This window comes from Buteo buteo, chromosome 21 (genome assembly GCF_964188355.1).
Source record: "Buteo buteo chromosome 21, bButBut1.hap1.1, whole genome shotgun sequence".
Lineage (NCBI taxonomy): Eukaryota > Metazoa > Chordata > Aves > Accipitriformes > Accipitridae > Buteo > Buteo buteo.
In genome coordinates this window covers 12,387,357-12,409,204 of record NC_134191.1, presented here as the reverse complement: position 1 = coordinate 12,409,204, position 21,848 = coordinate 12,387,357, and the positions used below count along the sequence as shown (strand labels likewise).

The 21,848-nt window shown below is 47.4% G+C and overlaps 1 protein-coding gene across 1 annotated transcript in view; it reads right to left on the bottom strand.

The window, feature by feature from the left end:
• The window catches only part of GRIP2 (glutamate receptor interacting protein 2), a 291,701-nt gene that overhangs the window by 35,137 nt on the left and 234,716 nt on the right, over positions 1–21,848 (bottom strand). Inside the window, exons 5-12 of the mRNA XM_075053453.1 lie at positions 19,918–20,004; positions 19,547–19,622; positions 18,882–19,027; positions 11,830–11,977; positions 10,942–11,111; positions 6,805–6,930; positions 5,751–5,903; positions 5,340–5,526 (exon numbers count right to left, since the gene is read on the bottom strand). Coding sequence (XP_074909554.1) covers positions 5,340–5,526; positions 5,751–5,903; positions 6,805–6,930; positions 10,942–11,111; positions 11,830–11,977; positions 18,882–19,027; positions 19,547–19,622; positions 19,918–20,004 — 1,093 coding nt within the window. The remainder of the gene's footprint in view (positions 1–5,339; positions 5,527–5,750; positions 5,904–6,804; positions 6,931–10,941; positions 11,112–11,829; positions 11,978–18,881; positions 19,028–19,546; positions 19,623–19,917; positions 20,005–21,848) is intronic.

Genomic DNA, 21,848 nt, shown 5'->3' with positions numbered 1-21,848 from the left:
GTGATAAATGCAAGGGCATGTGCTCTCCTACCCTATCTAACAGCATACAGCTCTTTCCATTTGCCTGCACCCTCTGAAACCCAAACTAATGGCACTGAAAATTGCACAGATTCCTCTGCTTAATACATGGCTAATACTGAAGCTACAATCCAATGAACTTACTGAAATGTCTCAGCAAATTGGATAATCATTTATCCCTTGTAATTGCATTTCTGGAAGCCAAATGTACATTGATACTGTTTAACTGCCTTGAAAGGCCAATATTATTCTGATGCGATAGCCCGCCAATATAACCGCAACTGGCCCTTTGGGGTTTTTGGTTTAGACCCACTTTCTCCAAGAATAGAGATCAGGAGGTTTTTTTACTTTGGAAAATGTTGGAGATAGACTGCTACAGCATGGTTTGTCTCTTGGGACCCCTCTGTATTTATGAGCAAGGTTTTTTTCACACATGAACCACTACATTCCCACATTCACTGTCCACCCTCCTCCCCCCCACCCTTTTTGGTTTTTTAAATATACTGCAACACCAACAACACCTCCAAGTTATCTCCCACAGCTAATATAAGCTGGCCCATGGCTCTACAAAATCAAGAGTGTAGTGTTCCCTGTGACTGGCCATGGGCAACTGCTCACCTTCCTTATCCTCCATATCCTTCATCAGTTGTTCGCTATAACCACATCTTCTCAGATTTTCCACTCATCACGTGTCTATAAGGCTGTCCACTTGAGCAGAGCCTGGGAAACCATTCTCCACCCATCATTAACGTAAGCTACAGAGTGGTCTCCAAAATAGGTTGAGGGTTATGGAAACAAGTCTAAGGTTCACCTCAACATTTGGAGTTATTTTACCACAGAGATTTCCCAGAAGGCATCAGCTATCCTGTTTTGAGCCTTCTCCAGAGAATCTTTATTCCCCTTCTGTTTAATGATCAAGCACATCCTTCACCCTCTCCTTTCTAGATGTCAGCTTCCAATGATATTTCCCAGGAGACAGCTTATTTTCTACTAAACCTTCCAGCCACTCTTCATCACTCACACCTGACTCAGTTGTAAGAAAACATGGTACCATAGCTTCCAGGCACAGGGAGGTAACGTCAAAGGCAACGGACACTGGCTGTATTATTCACCTCCAAACAACAGGACACAGATGAAAGGCCAGGTTATCAAGAAAAAACACACACATCCAAATTCAAGAAAAAATGCACAAGCACAACAGTTTTTGCCAATGGCTCATCAAAAGCTGAGATACGAACGAGTTTGGAGAGAGCCTAGGGAGGTTATTTTACTGGTAGAAAGGTATTAAATTTGCAGTATATTTACACTGCTGCCTGAGTTCATGCCATCCATGCAAAAACGCTGGCTATTTTATGAGAAGTAAATTCAGAATTGTTTGTTCAAGGAGACTTGGATTAGGACAGACAACTCCATGGTGTATAAATGAATCCACCCTTGCGAATAAATTACATCAAGTTTAATTACAGTCCTTTACTGGACTTGTAGCTATGCAGCTCCATAGATGTGCTTGGAAATATCAGTTTATAAATATGAAGATGGCAAGGAGTATGACACAGATGCCTCCTCCAGCACCAAGAGCTCTTTTGCTATGGCCACAATGCACCTTTCAGAAAGGAGGGATCAACATCTGCATCACACAGACATGACTGTCATTTCAAGGTCATACAAGGACACGATCCATTTTGGCACCACTGTTTCAGCTGCAAGGGCTGGGAGATCACAGGATACTTTTACACAGCATGAAAGCAAACATTTGCCACCTTTCCCACCAGAGCTGCCTTCTCACAGAACAACTGTTTCTTGTGTTTCTTCACTCAAGGTAGATTTGCCTGGGTGTTTCACAGCAAATAGCTCTGTTATGTCAGAAATATTTTATTTCTTTCACTATTAGCCTCAGTCAATCACTATTGTTTAAGCCCTGGACTTGCAGGTTTATAAAAGTTTGTGGAGTGAAGCCGCAACATTCTGGCTCTCCACGAGTGCAAGGAGACCCGATGTGCCTTGTTAACCCTTCAAAACAATTCCAGAGACACCAGTTTCCAGCTGTCAGGTGCCCTTGCGTTGGGAGCCGGGCCTGGGGAGCCAAGGTTCCTGCAGACCTCTCCTTGGCTTTGCTGTGGCATCCTACACAAACCTTTTGGACAGCTTTCCCAAAGATTTGTCTCAGAGATGCGCAGTCTAACAAGTCTCATGGGAGAAGTGCTTTAAAATCAGAAAGAACAAGAGCACAGGCATCTCCTGGAGTGAAAGACAGCCCTATGGATGTGTTGGAGTCCATGAAGGGAATGTCTCTCTGGGGTTGCAGAGATTTGCATTTTGTCATGACACATTCCTTGGGCTCAGACGGCAACAGAGCAGCAGAAGTGTCTTGCTAGACACAGCGCAGCGCATATTCAAGCCTTGGGCAGGATACGCACTGAAGATCGCACTCAGCAGCATCAGCATCTGTGTGGTCAGTCCAGCTGTGGGGTGAGCGGCAGCAGCTGTGACCATGGCCACATCGCCAGCTGCAGAAACCGATCTGTCGTGACCTTACATGCCCCCGAGTTGGCCTGCACAGGTCAGACGTGCACATCTGTGTGTGTATGCACATCTGTGTGTGCACATTGGTGGGTGGGTCCCAGCCCCCAAAAGATCAAAGCTTTGCTGACAGCTTCACTCAGCTGCTAAACTCTCGTTTTGCAAACTACTCATACTCAAAAGCCAGAAACACAATGATCAAACAACTGTGTTTGAGCAGAGCTAGAAAACATGTAACTCAGCAGGAAGCATCGATTTTGGATACTGGGATGGAGAAGCCAGATACTCTCCCACTGCTGTCAATGACAGCTGGGGGAGGAAGGACACAAAAGCTGTGTGTTTCAAGGCAGTCAAGAGGGGACATCAGGCATCTTCCTATTCCACTCTCCCTGCTGAAAACAGGGGCTGAATCACTGTCTCATTTGGAGCCCAAAAGCTTTGTCTTGCACCCAGGAAACAAAACAACAGGTGGGGAGGGAGGTCTATTAGAGACTATCGGCTATAAACCAAATCACAAGTCAGGCAGGTGAGAGCTTTTGCTTCAAACCACCTGCCACATGCTAGCACGAAGCAGATAACAAATATGGGGCAGCCCAACATCCCCGAAAAGAGGGTGATGTCATCCTCCTCCCTGGTAGTACTCAAACTTGCTGCACACCCAAGTTGCAGCTCCTCCACAGCAAGCCAGATGGGCAAAGCGATTGTGGATCATGCACTTGTACAACAGGACGTCCAGATTCACAGGTCTTGCACAGGAGTGTGTGAACATGCAGGACAGACCCAGGCTGCTAAGCCTGATCCCTGTATCCCCACTGTTCACCCTCTTATGCAAAGAGCAACAAGTGCAGCACAAGAAAGAGCATAGCCCAGCCTCAGCCAAGAGCCCAGCTTGGTAAAGGGGAGAAAAACGGCTCTAATGTCTGGGGCTGCAGTTACAGCAGAACCTTTCAAGGGCAAGGAGTAATGTATCTAGGAAGGATGGAGCAAACAAGCTCTGTGGGAGAGCAAGAAACAAAAAGTGAAATGAAAACATAAAACTGCCTTTTTCACCTCACTGCAAACCCAGTGCACTTATCACTTCAAGATGGGGAGGAAAGACAGTGTTTTCCTGCCAGCTAGGAAGAGCAGCACGGTCTAAGAAAGGAAGAAATACACCACAGAGATTTAATCCCCAAATCAAATCCAGGCTGCAAAGGCAGAGAGGATTGCTCCCTGTTACCAGAAAGCAGCAACCAGGAGAGCGCAAATCCTGCTGGGTGGGCAGCCGAGAGGAAGAGCAGCGTGCGTGACACATTAGAGCCAAGCAAGACTGCACCGCAAGTCTTTGCTTTTGCTCCAGGCTTGGCAAGAGGATAAAGCAAAGCCAGGCGGATTTCAGCACATCTCCCTCGTCCCCTGGGACAGCAGGCTTTGTTGCTGCCTGATTTATAAAAGGAGTTTGGTGCTTTGCAATGTGAGCCAAGTTCACCCTGGTAATAGAGGATAAAAAACCCCAAACACCATCACCTTCATTTTTAAACACTGTTTGGAAACAAACAAACAAAAAGGCATAAAAGGCTTTTGAAATCTCTCTTAACCTGCATCAGTCAGGACAACTCTTTTTCCTGTGCCAGTCCCTTGTCCCTGTCCTCCCAGAGACACAAGCACCAGGCACTTGTGCTCCACCTTGCCTCTGCATCAGCCACCTGGAGAAGCTACCACACAGAGACCGGTCTGCACAGCAACGACTTGCATTTGCTTTTGCAGACGCTTTCCCTGCCATACAACTCCCCTGCGTGCTGTTTTCCAGGCTGGCTTGGGGACACCAAACCATCAGCGCATGCTGGTGGGGCCCTCAGAGACTTCTCCTCCCAAGGAAGGGTCTGCAGCAGGCGCTGAGCACTGCCACGTCATTGCACCTCTGGCACCTCTGCGCAGGACAGACCACCGGTGGAAATTACAGGTGGGAAGAGAAACCAGCACGGGGGCATAAGTGCCAGCTCACTCACCTCTCTATTTCATCTGCCTAACAAAACAAGTTCTCCTTTCCACCCCACAAGAGCTCAAGCCATGCTGGGACCTGGTCCATTTAGTAAGAAAAGCCTTGCTAGAGGGTACCTACATTGTAGTGCACAGGCACTCGAACAGACTCTAAATCCAGCCAGCAAGGGGTATTCGGAAAAGTTTAGCCACAGCAGCCTGAGCTCCTGAGCTGAGGCTCGGCTGCCGGAGAAATTATGGCTCCCAGTATCCCCAGGGGGTGACACACAGCAGTTAATGCTGCTCCTCCATTCTGCTCTTTTCCCAACATTATAGAGCCAAAAGCAAGAGTGCTTAAAGGCAGCACCTACCTGCTCCTCAACCAGAGCCCTCCTCTGTGGTTCAAAACCTTGGCTTTAGTGCCAATTTGTATAGCTGGGCTCTGCTACAACGAAACCAGGCAGAAAACACTTTGCTGGACCCACTTGTTTAGATCTTTCCCCTTTCTGCACCCAGAGAAAAGATTTATCTTTCAAAGAGAAAGAAAAAAAATAAAAAGGAATGGGAATGGCACTCTCACACAGACACACGCTCCCTTCCTCCTCCTCCTCCCAGAACAGCCGCAGCCTGGTGCCAAGACGTTCACCTGGGATGCGAGGGAGGCCGCGGTCAGCCGACGAGTGCAGAAATGGCAGTGACAGTAAACCATGCCCAGTGAAGAATGGGAGATAATACAAGGATGATAGTAAATATCTAAATGAGCCTCTGAGGAGAGAAAACAAACCAAACCATGAAATGTTCAGCAGCCAGCACCATCAGCATCCAAGGGCAAGGTCTCTAACCTCTCTGCCGGGCTGTCGGGCTCAATAAAACGGACGAGAGGTGGGGAAGAGAGGGTTTCGGTAGCAAAGATGCCTCCCTGGAGCTGAAGTCCGAAGCCATTCAAAGGGTCTCCCCTGAGCACCACCTCTGTCGTCTCCGTGTGGACTATCTGCCCACCAGGACCCACCGTGCTGGAAGCCAGCGACACTGAGAGGAGGAGAGAGGCAGAAGGTCAGGGTAGCCATGGTCAACGTAGCAGATCTGGTCACAGACCTCGGTCTGGCAGTGGCGGGGAGAGTGACCGAGGATGAGGGAGGCACTGACAGTGCTGAGATGAGCAGTCCTACCCCAGCTAACAGCCAACAGTTAAGGACAGCAAGGCAAGCATGCACGCCCCGTCGAACCCAGCCCCAGCCCACCGCCACTCTTACGTGAGCTCTTGTGCTCCTTCTTCTTCTGCCTCCTTCTCAGCATGGTGGTGCGGGGGCTCATGGGGTGGGAGCTGCGAGGTAGCGTGTTCGAGTTCTGGCAGGGGAAGCCCTGCGCGTTCATGGTAGGAGACGAGAAGTTGGCAGCCACCAGAGCTGGGGAAATACAGAGCATGTTAAGGAAGCGCACAGAGAAGCGCAGCGGTGGGTTCACCTAACGTGTGTTCATCAAACACCTAATGGGTTTGGACTAGCTCCTTCTTCCCAGCTCCAGGCCTCAAGACAAGGCAAGAACCTTGTCCTGGGCTTGCAGCTCCAGGAGAGCTGTGAGAGTGGGCTTGGACTCCAGATGGACATCGCTTTCCGATGTGCAGTGACTCCAGTGACTGGGCTGCCTGTCACTGCGACATCCAGGCCACTAGGTGAGAAATGCACCACGGATGCAGGGCAGTCAACAGCAGGTTGGCACGATGGCACTAATGAACCTTAAATACATACAAAGAGAAACCACAGCTTGAACTTGAGCTTCTGGGCAACTGGGCTGCCCTGTTTGCTTCCCACAGTTCAGACACAAGGCAATGTTTCCTCCTCCCTATCTTACTGCCATAAGACAAGAAACCTGGGGCTGCACAGAGCCTGCTTCCTCCAAGAGGTGAGTTTACAGATTTTGAAGCAGCCATAATCCTGCTGCTAACATGCTGAGTGCCACCAGGGCTGAGCTGGATGCATTGTCATATCACGTTCCTACACGTCACCAGAGAGGCCCTTCTTGTCCCACAGCAACTCATTTTTGCCACGTGAAACCAGGCGCTGGGGTGTGGGGTTAGAGGATGGGTCTGCCCAGCACACTGCTCTTGTTGCAGTTACCAGATCTGTGTATACTGGGCTGCAGATACTGATTTTGTACCTCAGCACTGGACCTGTGGAAACAGACCCAAGTGGCTGAGGATGAAACGAGTGACAAGCCAGGCTACGGAGTTGGGTATTAAGGAAATGGAGGGGCACAACATGAACGAACACGTGGAGGGATGGGGGCAACGCCATGCGCTGAGGTTACATTTGCAGTAATCCTGTCCAGACGTCTGGTTCCAGGTGGGTGTCTTGCAGTGCCCGGGGTGGTGAGTGTGACAGTAGTTGACACAGGGGTCCCAGCAGTGGTGGTGGTCACTCTTCTGCACCTTGACTGATGGCACCCAGTGGAGCAGAAATCACGGCAGGCAGGGAGGAGAAGTGAGAGAAAGAAAAGGTAAGAAGCATAAGCCAGGAGATTGTAGAAAAGAGCCTCATACTGGCTCTGAAGGAGTCAGGACCCAACCACAGTATGTCAAGTACCAACAGCGAAAACGCACCTCCACGGAACTTCATGACACTTGATACAAAGCGGCAGAAATCCCCCTCTTCCCCATAAAAAAAACACATCCTGAGCCTACGGCCTGACTAAGCTGTGCTGGCAGCACACAGATGTCGTTACCATTTGCAGACTGTTGTGCGACGTGCAGAAGGTCCCTCCAGCCATAAGTCTCCCGCAGAGACCATCAGCATTATCTGACAGCACTGGGGAAACCTCCCCGTGCTGTTTTCCCACCTTGCTGCCAGAGCTGCCCTCCTGGGGACAAGGCTCAAAGCCGTCCGCACGTGCCAAGGACTGCTTTGGGCACTCCGCTTGACTTCAGCATTTGGTTGTTTAGCGGCTGCTCTTGGCTGGGAATGCACGTATGGATGGAAGAGAGGAGTAGCGGAGGGCCACCTCCAGCTCACCAGAACAAGAGGATTTCATACACTGCTGCTTAAAGGCAATTACAGAGGGCCACTGACCAGGAAAAGATGCCAACGCTGTGGCAAGCAGTAAAGTAAAACATGGCACCAAAATGGCAGACTCTGTTCAAGGGCACACAACTACTTTAGCTTCAACCCTAACCCCAGCCTAGCACATGTTGGCAGAAATCTGTTGCAGGGTGACATCCATCATCTGGAAATCCCTTGCCCAGGAAATGTGGCTTTGCGACATCAAGTCACATTGCCACAAGTCTCCTCTGAAGTGCCTCGAACACCCCCCAGGCATGGGTCCCTTGTCTGTTCTCACTGACGCTCCTTTTGCCCCTGGGCAGCACAGGGTCAGTTTGGTTTTCCTTGCCCAACACCACTGGTTTTTTTCTCCCAAATCTCTGCACCATGCTGTCTAGATCTATTTTCTTCCAAGCGGAATTTCTGGCTAACGAGCAAGATTGCAAGCATCTGTTTTATTCAGCTAAGCATGAACAGCATCCCACAGCGGAGCATCACTGCAGCCACGAGTTATCCCAGAGCTCTTAACTCACAACCGCTTGCGCTGGCTGGCAACTCCCTTCCCAGGGTGAGATCCCCTCCAGGCTCTGTGTCCTCCAAGTAGGCAGAAACACTGCCAGCACTGGTACTACCAGAGCTTTCTGAGAGTGCAAACCTGGGACAGGGACTCAGTTTATTTAGTGAGTCCACCCAGAGATCTCATCTAAAGGTCATCTGGTTAGTGCCTTTAACAGTGGAAATCCATTTTGTGTGCGTGCATCACAGGCATCAAATAATTTAGGTCAGGTTTTCCAACCAATATAGTGATTATATTTAGTCTTTGGTAAACATTTAGTGAGTTTAGCACTTAGTCTATCAAGCTCTTACAAAATGCACTTCCAGCTCTGGGGTTTCTATTTTGTGGATTCAGAAGTAAATTCACAGCCAGGCAGCTTTCAAAAACAAAAATCAAATTAATAAATGTAGCTATAGCTAGACAAAAAGGAAAGTTCTTAATAAAATTAAACACTTTGTCCATGAGGGACAGAGCTTATGGGCATATATAAAAAAATCATTTAATCCATTTATAGTAATTAAACCTCTCCCATTTGTCTATAAATTCTTAGCTCATATCTGACAACAGAAAAAAGTGCCTTTGAAACTCAGCTGCCAGTGCACTGGGGAAGAGAAGAGATTTTGGACAATTCTGTGATAAAAACCTACAACACCCTTCCCCAAGCTTTCGCACATCATCTCTGCCTGAGGAAATCCATCCATCCCAGCACTGCTCCTGGGCAGCATCCACTCCCGTTGATCTTGTGAGCAGGGCGTAATCCTCCCACAAACCCTCCAAATGCCCCCAGAGCCACAGAGAAAGCGAACTTAGTTTGACAAATCCCGTGCTTCAGCATTAGACTATTTTTGCATGGCCGCTGCAGCTTCAGATCCCTCTCCACCTCCTCAATAACTGGATTTTGATTGCATGAGAAGCCACTTTTAAAAAATAGAACGACAAGCCCTATGCAGGCACACACTGGAAGGACTCGGTAATCCAAGTGCTGAACAGGGATATGTGTCTGCGAGGTCTCCTCTCCTCAGCTGCTTTCCCTGGGCTTCACTCTCTTGCCAGCCACGACAGTTTGCTTTTGCATGGCCCATTTTTCCCTACAGCCCCTGTTTGCTTCCCTAAACTCAGAAAAAGCAGCCTGTGGTGCTGGCACTTGGCGTCTGCAGCAGAAGGCAGAGTCTCTCCCAGGTCCAAAGGCAGTTTGTCAACTTTGCTGCTGTTTCTCAGCTGCTCACCGTGGGCTGCACGGTGCCGTGGCTGACTACACCACCGAGGAGCACTGCTTTGTGAGCTGCTCCTCTTGCCCAAAGTGCTCCCCTTCCTCTCCCCACCACCTCCATCAGCACTGGTGAAGGTTCAAGCCCAAGCACTGGTCCCTACCACACACCTCTGTCTCCTAACAGCCATGTGGATGAGCAGCATCCTGCCCTTTGATCCCTCACGTGCTAAAAGAATTTAATCAAAAATGGGAACAATTTTTATATCCTTATTTTTCATATTGATGTGTTGCAATTATTCTCCCAAGTTTGTGTTCTGTATTTCTGCCACAGCAAACTGATCTGATGTATGGAGGTTTGGGTAAGAAGGCTCTGAACACGCCAAGCTGTCCTTCCACAGATCCTTCTCCTGAGCTGCTGCTGAATGCATATATTCTGAAAGAAGATTAGGACCAGGGCACTAATGGGAGGAGGAGAATAGTTCTTTTTAACAGCCATTGAAAAAGGATTATAGCTTTCCATTTTTTCTTGGTCACAAAGGTCAAGACAGCCATCCCCTTCGTTAAACTGCTTTAATTCTGCACAAATTGGACTGGGCGTGTAAGAGATTTATTTCTAGACATAAAGATGTTATTAGATTTTATGTTTCACTGCATCATGTTAAAGAAGACAACAGAGACATTTACCTCCTTTCCCCAAACTGCCGTAGAAGAGAATGGAAAGAAGAGCTGTGCCCAGGGCTACTGTGCATCAATATTATTAAAATGCATGTCCCTGAGAGACAAGTGATTGAAAATGGTTGCAAAAGGGGCTGGTACTGAACAGTCAAGCCTGAAACACCTGAATTACAAGACCACCAGTACAGACTGTAACAAAACTGCAGGCCAGAGTTGCAAAAAATCTGCTAGTACTGAGGCTATGTTCACAATGAAGTTTCTATGAAAGCCTGAGTCAGCCTCTCAACGGAAGGAGAAACTGAAGGTGGGCAACAAGGATGCTCACCAGGGTGAATTACTAACGACATTTACAGGCATTTGGGGCTTGATTTCACTGGAGCCAGAATTTTTTTCCCCAGTATTTCTTTGGTGGGGGTGGTGGAAAGCAGCAGCTACAGATGCATTCACTCTACCCCTGGCTGCTCAGACACAGCTGCCATTCAAACAAGCTCGTCTAGAAGATGAACATATATGTTACAGCTTTGTTTCCTAAGGAAGTCCAGCAGGACCTTGCCTAGCTACTGACATGTCCTTTACAAAGCCTTACTAGGTATCAGCAAATGAAAACCAAGCTTGGAAAGACATTTGCCAGCACCAAGGTTGTTTTCCTCCCTCTCCATTAAAGTCTCTTATCTGAGGTACTAAGGAAGCGGATTGCACAGCACTCAGCACTACAAAACCCTGGGATTCCCAACTCCAATTTCCCCATTCAGGCACAGATGTTACCTTTTTTTTCCTATTCACATCCTTGAAGAATGTCATCTAATCACATGCACTTCATCAAAAAGTCTTTTTTTTTTTTTTTCCCCTCCACAGATGTCTCTCTGGAGTCTGTTACCAGCATACAAAAGCAGCAAGAACCCCAGCAGGGACCTCAAGTAAGTTTTAAGTTTTGAGGGCAACCAACAGTGTTTGCACAGAGGACACACCTGTTTCTGGAGGCTTCAAAGGCAGCCTGCTTTGGTGAACAGGTAATATCTCTAGCTTGACATTTTCCGAAGTGGCAGCTAAAAGCTGAGTTGCCTCTAATAAGGAGCAGTGCTCTGTGCTTGTGCCATCAATGGAGAGAATATGGTCGCCAACGTGCAACGCACCACATCTGCAAGGGAAACAGCAAGAGAGGTAATTATACACATAGCCAAAATCCATGTCCTTACAGTTGGGAGCAAACACATATAAAATCCAACTGTGAATTATTGTTGGAATTCATGTGAATTTTTTTTCCTATCTCATTTTTTTACTTCCAATTTGAACCTTAGGTTCAAGCGTTGCCCAAAATACCAACTAAGATGGTTCATGCTTGAATCAGTGCTGCTGGTGGCTTGGGAAAGATCTTTTAAGTTTTTAATAGTGCCCACTCATAGCTAGTCTGGATGGCTGAGGGCTCATCCAGCAAGCGTAGTTAAGTCCTATGAGCCAGCAGTTCAGCTCAGTAACATGACTAACCACAGCTAGGGCTGCATAACAGTCTGTCCTGCATCCCCATGTAAAGAGTGATTAGCTGACTTGCCCATCAGGAAAAGGCTCTAGCCAGAAGTTTCCAGAATAGGTTTTTGCCATTCCACAGCTCCAGGGCAGTCAGATCTGAGGTTTTTAAAACAGAGCTCAGCTTTCACATGCACTGAGTTACATTCATTCCCGGTGAGGAGTGTCCACTGGTGTTGGGTCAGATATTTTTAGCACGCTTAGTGCTAAGAACATGTGGACATGGCCATTTCAAGGCAAGGCAGGGAAGAATGGTATATAACTAACAAAGGGACAAAAAAGCAGCAGAGAAAGGTAAAGCAGAGCTAGGAGCAGTCTGTTCAGATCCGTACCTGTCCACCACGCTGGCTGGCTTGATCTTGTCGATGACGATGACCTGCTTGTTTCGGTGCGTGGTTGTTGTCAGTGTGATTCCTAGTGTAGAGCCCGGAGTCTTTGCTATTTCAACTAGTAAAGGACCTGAAGCATTTGCTACAGTATCTGCAAAACAAGAGAGCATCTGAAGAGACTTCTCATTCAGCCTTTTCCATTTCTAAATGCAAGGCGTTGGCCAATAGTGCTGACTTGCCACGTGTATCAGCAAACCTGTAGTTTGGACATCCTACCATCTGTATCCCTTGGTAACTTAACAAAGAAGTAAACTCAAGAAGCAAATTGCTTCTGTACAAAATATATATGATAATGAAGTGAAGAGATATTACAACAATTCACTCAGGGAACCTGCCCTTGCCCCCCTCATCCCCCCGTTTTCTTGGGGTTAAATAGCAAGATCGAGGAAGAGATTGCTCAAAGGCTGTGCAGCAGTCACACCAACAGTATTAAAGCACAAAAAAGGAAGATCAGAAGGACATCACTGTTATATCTTCCCAAACAAACAAAAAAGGCACAAAGAAACAGGATCCCACTTTCTGAAGTACTCAGAAGTCTTGTGTGCTGATGACCTGCACACAAGTCAGTCAACTCCTGTATGCTTCAGTACCAGCTTCAAAATATCACCTCAACTGCTCGTTTCAGCTCCTCTAGTGTGACAGTGGGATCAGAAACACAATGATACCTACCCACATGCTTACAAAAGCCTCCTCTCTCCCATCAGACAATACAGGGGTAACTCATGTTTAAAAGATGCATTTCTGCAATAAGCTTAATAGGTGCTGTAAGTGAGACGATGAAACTCCTACGAAATTGCACCTGTTAGCATAAGCCTGCACCATACCTATTCATCTCTTCTGAGGAAGGGGGAGGAAAAAGAAAGCCTGTGTCTCTGGCTGATTAGACAGAAATTCCCTCCACCTCTATTACACACATTTGCTTCCTCGTTACCTAAAGCCATCATAAAGAGGCTGGATTCAAGAACGTGTTATCACCACCAGACACCCCACAACCAGCACCCCACGTGTAGTTTGACCCCCCACAAAAGCAATTCATGGAAACCCAGTCATCCACTTCGAAGGAAAGGCCAGCAGAGCCCTCTGAGAGCTTGATGCCTCCTCAGCCCTTAATTATTCATAGTAAGGCTTTTCTCTTCCAAGGCTGTGCTCCACTAAAAATGCTGATGCCACTTGGCTCCAAAACTTGGTGCATGGCTCATTCTTCCTCTCTGATAAACAGGAGCATTAATGCAGATCTCAGAAGCTAAGCCGCAGCGAGGTCTTTCCTGAGATTTGTTGAAGATGCTGAGTCTCTGGAGACAGAAATTTCCCTTGGAAATTTCCCCTGGGGATCAGTCAGGGGATGTTCACGTTCTGGTCTACTCACAGTGCCCTTTTTCCCAGGAGAGGAAGGAGGAGGAATGAGCCATGTTAAAGGTTATGCAGGAGTCAAATAAAACATTGTTTATTCTCTGTTGAAAAGGACCACTGGGGAGATCTGCAGGCCCTGGCAAAAAGCACAGTCCCAGTTCAATCAAAAGATGCACAAAGCGCCCAGCTAAAGCCTGTGGAAGGTGCACATAAGCCTTCGTTAGCAAAGGAAGCACCAAGAGACTGAGGATCTCTTCCAACAGCAAACACCAGCTATATGTTGGTTTTGCAGCGCGGGTGTCTAGCACATATCCTCTGAAGAGGGACACAGACTTATATTCCTCCAGCTGAAGGGAAGGAGACAGGGGGAAAAAAAAATAATGAAAAAACCTTGCTGGAGTGGTAGACCTTTCTTTGCAAAGAAAATACCTACTCCTCTCAGTTTTACCCAGCATCCAAGCTTCTCAGCTTTGCCAAGTGTTTCGCAGGGAGGTCTCAGCATGACGGTGAGAAGAGTGAGCTTTGGGTACCTACTCCCATGCCAGGACCTAGGTGATCAATAAGACTGTAGGAAATCACAGTCCTGTCTCCAGCCCACAGTCCCTTCTCCTACCGCACACAGCATGGGCCACCCCACTGTCCCTTTTAATTCTCATCTCCAGTGGCATAGATGAGAATTGCTCCAAATCCATTTTATAGAGGTATGTGTTGAGGAAATACCACAAGCATCTATTAAGTATTCTAGGGAAAGATTTAGCTCAAATCAAAGGTCAGGAGTCTGCAATTTAGCAATATTTGGGAGGCACGATTAACATGGGGCTGTTACACCCAAGGTACTTTAAAAAGAAACACGGAGAGGCCACGGCAGGCCGTGCAATAACCTTACTGTAGGGAGTCAATTGGCGTTGCTGCTTTGGCACCACAAGGCGTTTCTGCACCATCACGCACAGCTGCAACCTCACCCAGCATCTGTGGAAAAGACATCCACAGCTCTTCTGCATTTCACAGCAAATCTCACCTTACTTAAAGCAAGATCCTTTCTCGCAAGCCAAGAGAGTCTACGCAGTTGTTCTGGAGGCTCAGCATTCACAAGATATTTAATTCAAATGCTGCTCAGCATGTACTGAGGGCCAAAAATCACACTGTTGCAGAACAAGGATCACTGAGGCCAGTGACACCAAGTTTAATATGGATACAGCAGCTTGCATAATTTCTCTAGGGTTTTGTTACCAAGGAACAGAAAAACCCATATACATAGACTGCCTTGCATGGCTGTGCAGATTTTCATGTAAGGGTTTGAAAGTGTTTTGCAAGCAATGAATTGTGCTTCCCAGAGGAGCACGGTACCATTTTACAGATTGGGAAACTGAGGCACAGCTGTCACACAACTTGTCCAAAAATACATGCTTGTTTAGTGGATAGTCAGACAGGGTCCAGAAGTCCCATTCCCCTTTGCTGAATGAATAATTTTACATCTCCTAACATTGCTGGGGGGAATCTTCATCCATCTTCAGAAACAATAGTTTTAGTAACCAAATAAACCCTTAAGCCCTCCACCTTTTTGAAGACATCTGCTCTTTTTAGGTGACATTGTCTAAATTAATAGGATAAATGAATTGGATAGTACCCTGTTAAAATTCAGTATCAGCAGCTCTAGCCTGAACCAGTTAACATCTGCCCCCAAATCCTGCCCGTATTTTTCCTTCCAAACCCAAATTCTAGCCATTTCAAAACGTTCAGGTGGAAAATCAGCAGCCACCAGGTGACTCACTACAGGTCTAATCAACCCTCTAACCTCCTCCACCAAAACAGGAGGAAAGCCTACCAAAATATGCTCAAGTACAGCAAATCCCATCGCTCTGTCCACCTCGCTCACCCCAGGAGGACACAAAGGGCTGTGCAAAACCTGCTCATACCCATATGCTTGAGGGGTACTCACCATTATCACGACAGATACAAGGGAAACAGAGTCTGCTCCAGGTAGTCAGACACGCCAGTGCTGAAGGTACAGGAGAGCTGGTTACCCCACCACTCAAAGCTGGGGGATAACAAGTGTTTTCTTAAGGACCTTTCTCTCAGCAGCTTATTTTGGAGGAAATACTGTGGGGTTTTTTCCTCCTTGTACTAGGTTTCCTTGAGCCTCACCTGGCTTTGCTCGCCTCCCTAAGGAAGGTTGGCTTTTGTAACCAGGGTGGAAAATGTTATGAGCACTTGCCTGGGGAATAAGTGAGGTGTGCCGGTAGGGCTGATGTTTTCCCTGCTGTAATGCACTTTGGGGGAGAGGAGGGAAAGGGGAAAGGGGGAAAGGAGAAAGGAAGAAGGAGAAAGGAAGAAAGAGAAAAGAGAAAGGAAAAAGGAGAAAGGAAAAAGGAAAATGGAGAAATAAAAAGGAAAATGGAAAAAAGGAAAAAGGAAGAAGCAAACCAGGGAGCTGCCCCCTTCCTGACACAGCCCAGCGGCTCGTGATCCCTCCAGCTTCACAGGCACATGGAAGCATTTGACTTCATGGGCCCCTCTTCAGGCCCTACCCACTGCCACCGCTCAGCAGACGCCGAGCGGTCACCCGTTTGTGGGATGCTACCAGCCCTGCAATCCATCAGCAGGAGAGTCCCACAGGCCTAAAAATCTTCAGCCTAAAAATGAATGGGCGGAGGGGCAGCCAGGGGAAGGGAGTGGAGGACAAGGACACAGCAAATTGCTTTGCTCATTCGTCATCTCTGGCAGAGAGCTTCCTCCCTCCATGAGTCAACCCTAAAGACTTGCAGCCCAGCGCCTTGTGTCATGGCACACACAGCTTATTTACAGAATAACTATTCAAATGGCACCGGTTTCTGGCTGATCAGTTTATTTGTTGGTGTTTTTTTTCTTTTTCCCCCCTTTGAAAAGGCCGATGAGATAGTGTTGCCACAGGAAAGCATCTGTTCATTGCAACGTTTATCTGGCATCAGCAAAGGGCAGAGATTTTCCCGATGCCCAAGGGAGGTGCCTCCCCAGTTCTCACTCCTTTTAAATGGAAATGGCAGATTAATTTAATTCCTTTGGTGGCCTTGAGAAATCTCAGCCCATTTGATTAAAAGCCTGCCATGGCCCCATCCTATGCTGGCCTCCCTGGTGAAAGCCTGACAGCCAGGGGATGCTCAGTGGCAGTGGAAAGCACCGAGAACAGGGCTGGCCCATTGCAGCTCATCCTCAGCGCACAATTTTGGCTGGAAAACCATGAAGCCAGCTGGGGAATGCCATGATTCAACACTCCCCCGCAGCAGCCTTGGTCTCTCACCAAGGGCAGATGTGGAAAAACAGCTTTCCCCCCTCGAGGGTCAGCCCACACCACCCCGGCGTGTAGAGCTGCAGCAGAGAGCTAGTGCAATGTAAAACCTTTATTTTCCCTGGGGATGAACAGGCCAAGCACCACTTCATGGTGGTGTCTCCAGCTCTTATAATGAATCAAGTGAACTGTGTGGCCACGTGTCCCCCCAGCCCCTTCGCCAAGTTTTCAAAATGGGAATTAAGAGTGCTCCCTTCAGGCTAATAACATCCCCACACTACTTCCAACACCTGCTCTTCCCTTCCCTCATCATCTTCCTGTGTCTGGTAAAGAGAATGTCTGTAATAGTTCTGATTTGGGGATGATACACTCATCTCCCATTGCAGTTATTAGCTGTTGCCTGGCAAAACTGTCTGCAGAGATTGTTTTAAGCTACATGTTCTGCATCATCTTGCCTTAAAAGAAAGCAGGGCAAATATATCCCTTTACAGGTTTGGGGAGAAGCACTCTCTATGCAGAAATTATCTGAGAAGGGGGCTGGTTTTACATCTTGGGAAGTATCTGGTTGTGGTCCACTGTGTAGCAACACAAGGTGGAGAATCACTGCATAAAACCCTGCCATTGCTCTGTGTTCACTCAACCCTAACAGTTTTAGGTGGGAGAGTTACCCAAGGAGAAATACCAAGACACCTTCATGGCTATTTTTGCTCCAAGTCAGGTTTTAAAATAATCAACTTTCTGCAACATAGGCACCAGGGGACTGTACAAACAACAAAACCCCCAAAAAGCCCATTTCCCACGCACCATTAATTGTTTGCTATTGTTCAGACTTGACAGCTCTGTGCAAAATCCCTCCTTAACTCGCCTGTCCCCTCCCCAGGCAGAGCTGCCAGCCCAGCCAGCCCGTGAGGAGAGGAACGGACATCCCTTACTGACCGCTGCAGAGTTACCACAACCACAATCGTACAGAAAGGTAGAAAATAGGGTTTGGGTAGTTTCTGTTTTCCATCTTTTAAGTGTTTCCTCTTTTTCATGAATACCAGCCAATTTCTAAAGAGAAGCTGCTCCTGTAGCACGGCAGAAGCCAGGCAGCGTGCAGGCAACTGCCGAGGCATCAGGTTTTCCTTCCAGCTCTCCCAGTGGAGTAGGTGTCTGCGTGGCACATGGCTGCCCAGGTCCTGGCAGCCTCCACCCCCGTGAGAGACCCCATATGTCCACGCTTGTGGAGTTTCTGCTGAAAGGAAGGGGAAAGCTTGGGGGAAGGAGATGCAAAAGGAAGCCGAAAGCCCTCAGGGCCGGCAGGAGTAGCTCCCTTATCCTGGTACAACACTCTTGCACATTGCATGGAGCAAGTTCTGGCGTTCTCAGCTCTCTTTCCTTGGGGGTGGTGCGGTATTAAACTCTCTCAGCTGCAGATCCTTTTCACTTCCCTCCTCACTGACAAATCAGAAAACAACCTGATATTACGGACTCCTATTCCTCACTGGATCCTAGGCTTAGACGTGCTGGACTGGTTTGCGAGGTTTGTGGAAAAGACTCCAACCTAGTCCAGCCTGGGGCTCCAGTGGGGGCAGAAACCCCTCTGGAGATGTATATGCAACATCAAAATCTAACGCACAGCTCAATGAGCTTCCAGAACCAACACAGCTTCAGACTCTGTGGTAACCTTAGACTCATTAACGACACTCCCTGCAGTAACAGCTGTATGTCACAAAGCCAGCTCAAAATGACTTTACAGTAGCTAATAATAAGCCCTTTCCCAGGGCTTGAAACTGAAAATCAAATGAAAAAAAAACCACCAACCCTCTAAAACCTCAAACTTCACATCTACTCTGTAGAATGCTCTTTAGAAATACGCATCCTCTGCCCTCCAGTAAATTCTCTCTTATTTGGGGTCAATCAGTTGATCACCCCTCATTTATTTCAGAAGCAGATCTGAACTAACGTTTCTAAGAAAGGGAATAGCTCCAGAATTAAGCAGGGTCAAAATTCAGAACCGAAGCCACAGCCACATCAAGTCTCTGCCTGCTTGCAGCTCACTCCCCTGCACACATTGAATAGCAGTATTTGCAGTGCTGGCAGAGCGCTCCAGCCCCCTTTAACTCCGCCTTGTCCTATGCCCTCCTTGACTACGTTAGAAAATACCTTTTTTCCCCCTCCTCTAAAACCAGTCATCATTCCCGTCAAGACATGTCATTTGATGAGGGCATTTCAAATGCATTCGACTAAGCCAGCTTTGAACTCTACCCCCTACACCCGCGTTGGCAGCGAATTGCTCAGCAGTTTTTCCACTGAAACCGAGTACCTTAGTTACTGTGTCTAGTCTCGCATACTTTCCAGGCAGTCAGAGAAAATGCCACCACAACCATCTTGGCCTTACCCATGATAGTCACGTCGTATTCGATCTGGAAGAGTGCCTCCTGGCTGCACTGCCGCAGGATGTTGATGGCGTCAGCGTGGGTCATGCTGTGCAGAGGGATCCCATCAACACTTAGCAGCCTGTCCCCAATTTTCAAGGACCCTTCCCTGTAGGAAGCCACAGGCAAAAGGGGGTTTTGTATGTGTGTTTGTTTATATTTAGATATCTTTTCTATATATGTTTATATATATAATACGTTTACATATTGAGTGGGTGTTTGTGTGTATATATATAAAAGTCAATTACTTTGATCCTGCAGGAATTGAACACTCTTTGGGACAATAGTTTGGGTTATTTATAGTACGAGGCCCATCATATTAAATTAGCGGCATGAGACGAGATAGACTGCCTCCTGCTTTCTAACACAGCATCAGCTATTCATTTGCACAGGCTTAATAAAGTGGCTGCCTCTGGAAGGGGAGTTTCTCCTTATAACATCTACACGTGGGTCAGCCTATGAGCACCGGACCATCCTCCCCGCACACCACAGGTCCCACACCACCAGCATGAGAAGCCTTGGGGAGGCACCAGCAAGGAGGACAAGAAGGATACACATCCAAGAGCACGGTGAGAACTGCCAGTCTGTCTTGCGAAAGCAAACGTTGGCGGTGCAACACGAGCATTACCTGTCTGCTGGGCCACCCGGCCTCACGTAGGTGAGCACCAGCGGTCTGGACTTGTGCCAGTCTTCATGGGCTCCCCCTGTAATCAAACCGGGAAAGCCGTAAGTCACTGGAGGTTTGAAAGTCTGAATGAGAGTGCTGAGAAAGGAGAGACATTTATCATGTAACAGCTGACACAGCCTGAAAGGAAAAAGACTGCCCTGGATTAGGCAGCTGGCAGTCCTTGAAGGCTGCACAGGATGCTCTCCAGGACATGCTTTCACTTCTCAGCTGAGGTTTATGACATTCATCTTCTTACTTTTCTCTTCCCTCTTCCCAAATGACCTCTGCCAGTGCTTGTGCCCTCTTTGTTTTTCACTGGTGAAGCTACTAACCTCTCAGCACGAAGCCAAAGCTGTTGCCTTCCTTGTAGAGGGACACCTCGATGGTCTTGGGAATAATGCCAGCACTGCTCTCTGGCACTAAAGGAAGAAAGGAAGACCCAGTTACTCCCAGATAAACCTTTTTCACACCACCCTGCAAAACAATACCAAAACTCATCCAAATGGCATTGGAATGAAAGTCTAGCCCAATACCCATATTGTAGCTTCCCTGTTTGGAGGCAAAAAGAGCCCAACCTGGATGCGTGAACCTTTCTCAGAGCCAACCATTGTGTTTTAGGATGATTTCACCAGCTCAGCGTTGTGCATCTCCCTTCAAATTTGTCTTGGTTAATACTCTGACATTCAAGTAAAACCATCTCGTTTATCAGCTGGCTTTAATGCGTTCAGCATTACTCAAAAGCCAGGAGCTTCTGCTGCAGATGGAAACTTATTAAAAAAAACAGCAGCAGAGTACAGAATCAAGTCACTGGCTGACCTTAAAGAAAATGAAAATCCCAAATCCTCAGTGCAAAAGGTTGGGGTTTTTTTCTCTTACCTCTCATATTTTGACTTTAAAAAAAGATTAAGTGAATCCTTTAAACTGATCCTAGGGGCAATTCAGTAATTTTATGTTAAATACACAGTACTATTTAATGTAGAAAAGTAAAGAAAAAAAGAAAGAAACTGTTTCTGTCCCTTGCCATCCCCTGCTATTTAATGATTTATTGAACTGCTGCAGTAAATATGGGACAATTTCCTAGTCTTCTCCAACCAGAACTCCAGATGGCATTTCAACCTGGTCCACTCTGAAAAGATCAATTCCTAATCTTCAAACCAAGGGCAATGAATGGCCACAAGGATAATCAGAAAAAAGTCTAAGAGCTTGTCTTCAACCTGGCGGATTGGAGCTGAAGGCTCCCCTAGGCACGTCCGCACTAGCGTTTCCCCTTGGCTTAGGAGTGGGGTTTTTGAAGCAAATCTCCCCACTGTCCTCACTGACCACATTGGTCCTCACTGCCAAGCACCCTGAGGGCTGGCAACCTGCACCCAAATTAGGGTTAAACTAGCCCTTAAATTAATCTCAAAAACGTACAGTGGCGGCACGGTACTACCTTGCAGGCCAGCAGCCCTGGGGACCAGGATACAGTGAGGCCAAATAAATGCCCAAAACACTGTCCCCCATGCAGCTGCTTTGCTCCTGCTGCTGTGTGCAGTCTGCTAACAGGGACACAGCCTGGAAATACTGCAGAAGGGAAAAGCTCAAGGCATAGGAAGGCTCCCAGCTAAGGGGTGATACTCACACATCAAGAAAAGGGTATAAAGCATCCACAAACGAGTTCAGAAACCATCCAATTTCTGTCTAAGCATCCAAGCATGAAGTTCTGCAACAGCCTTTCGTAAGACCATGGGGAGCGGGGAAACCTAACCTAGTGTTAACGCAGGGTTTGGTTTATTTATGAAAGAGATGATATGACACAGTGGCCTGAAAACTAGACTTGGATTTGCAAGGTCTCTTCCAAAGCAGGAAATTACAGAGTGGGGAGAAAAATTCAAACCCACAAGCACAAGTTATTGAATTGCACTATATTTCTGCTCTTTGCCCAGGGAAAGAGAAAGAAAGAGAAAGAGGCAGGCGCACACAGCAATAACAAACCCTCACCACAGATAAAAGCCCACAATGAACTGGAGCAAGGCAATAATTGACAAGTCCCTGTATTTTGCTGTGCCTCTTTGTTTGGATTAGTCATAAACAGCATCAATAATCTCATTGGAGAGAAGTCACTATTTCAGTGTGCTCTTCCTGCTCATTCAGAGGTGAGGACATTTTGCATTGCTGCTATTGATTGAGCCATGCAGTATTGGCACTGCTGCTTAGCTAGTTAAGTACAGCTTATCAGATTCCTGACAGCCAGACTCACAGCTAGGGAAAAAGGTTAAGAGTT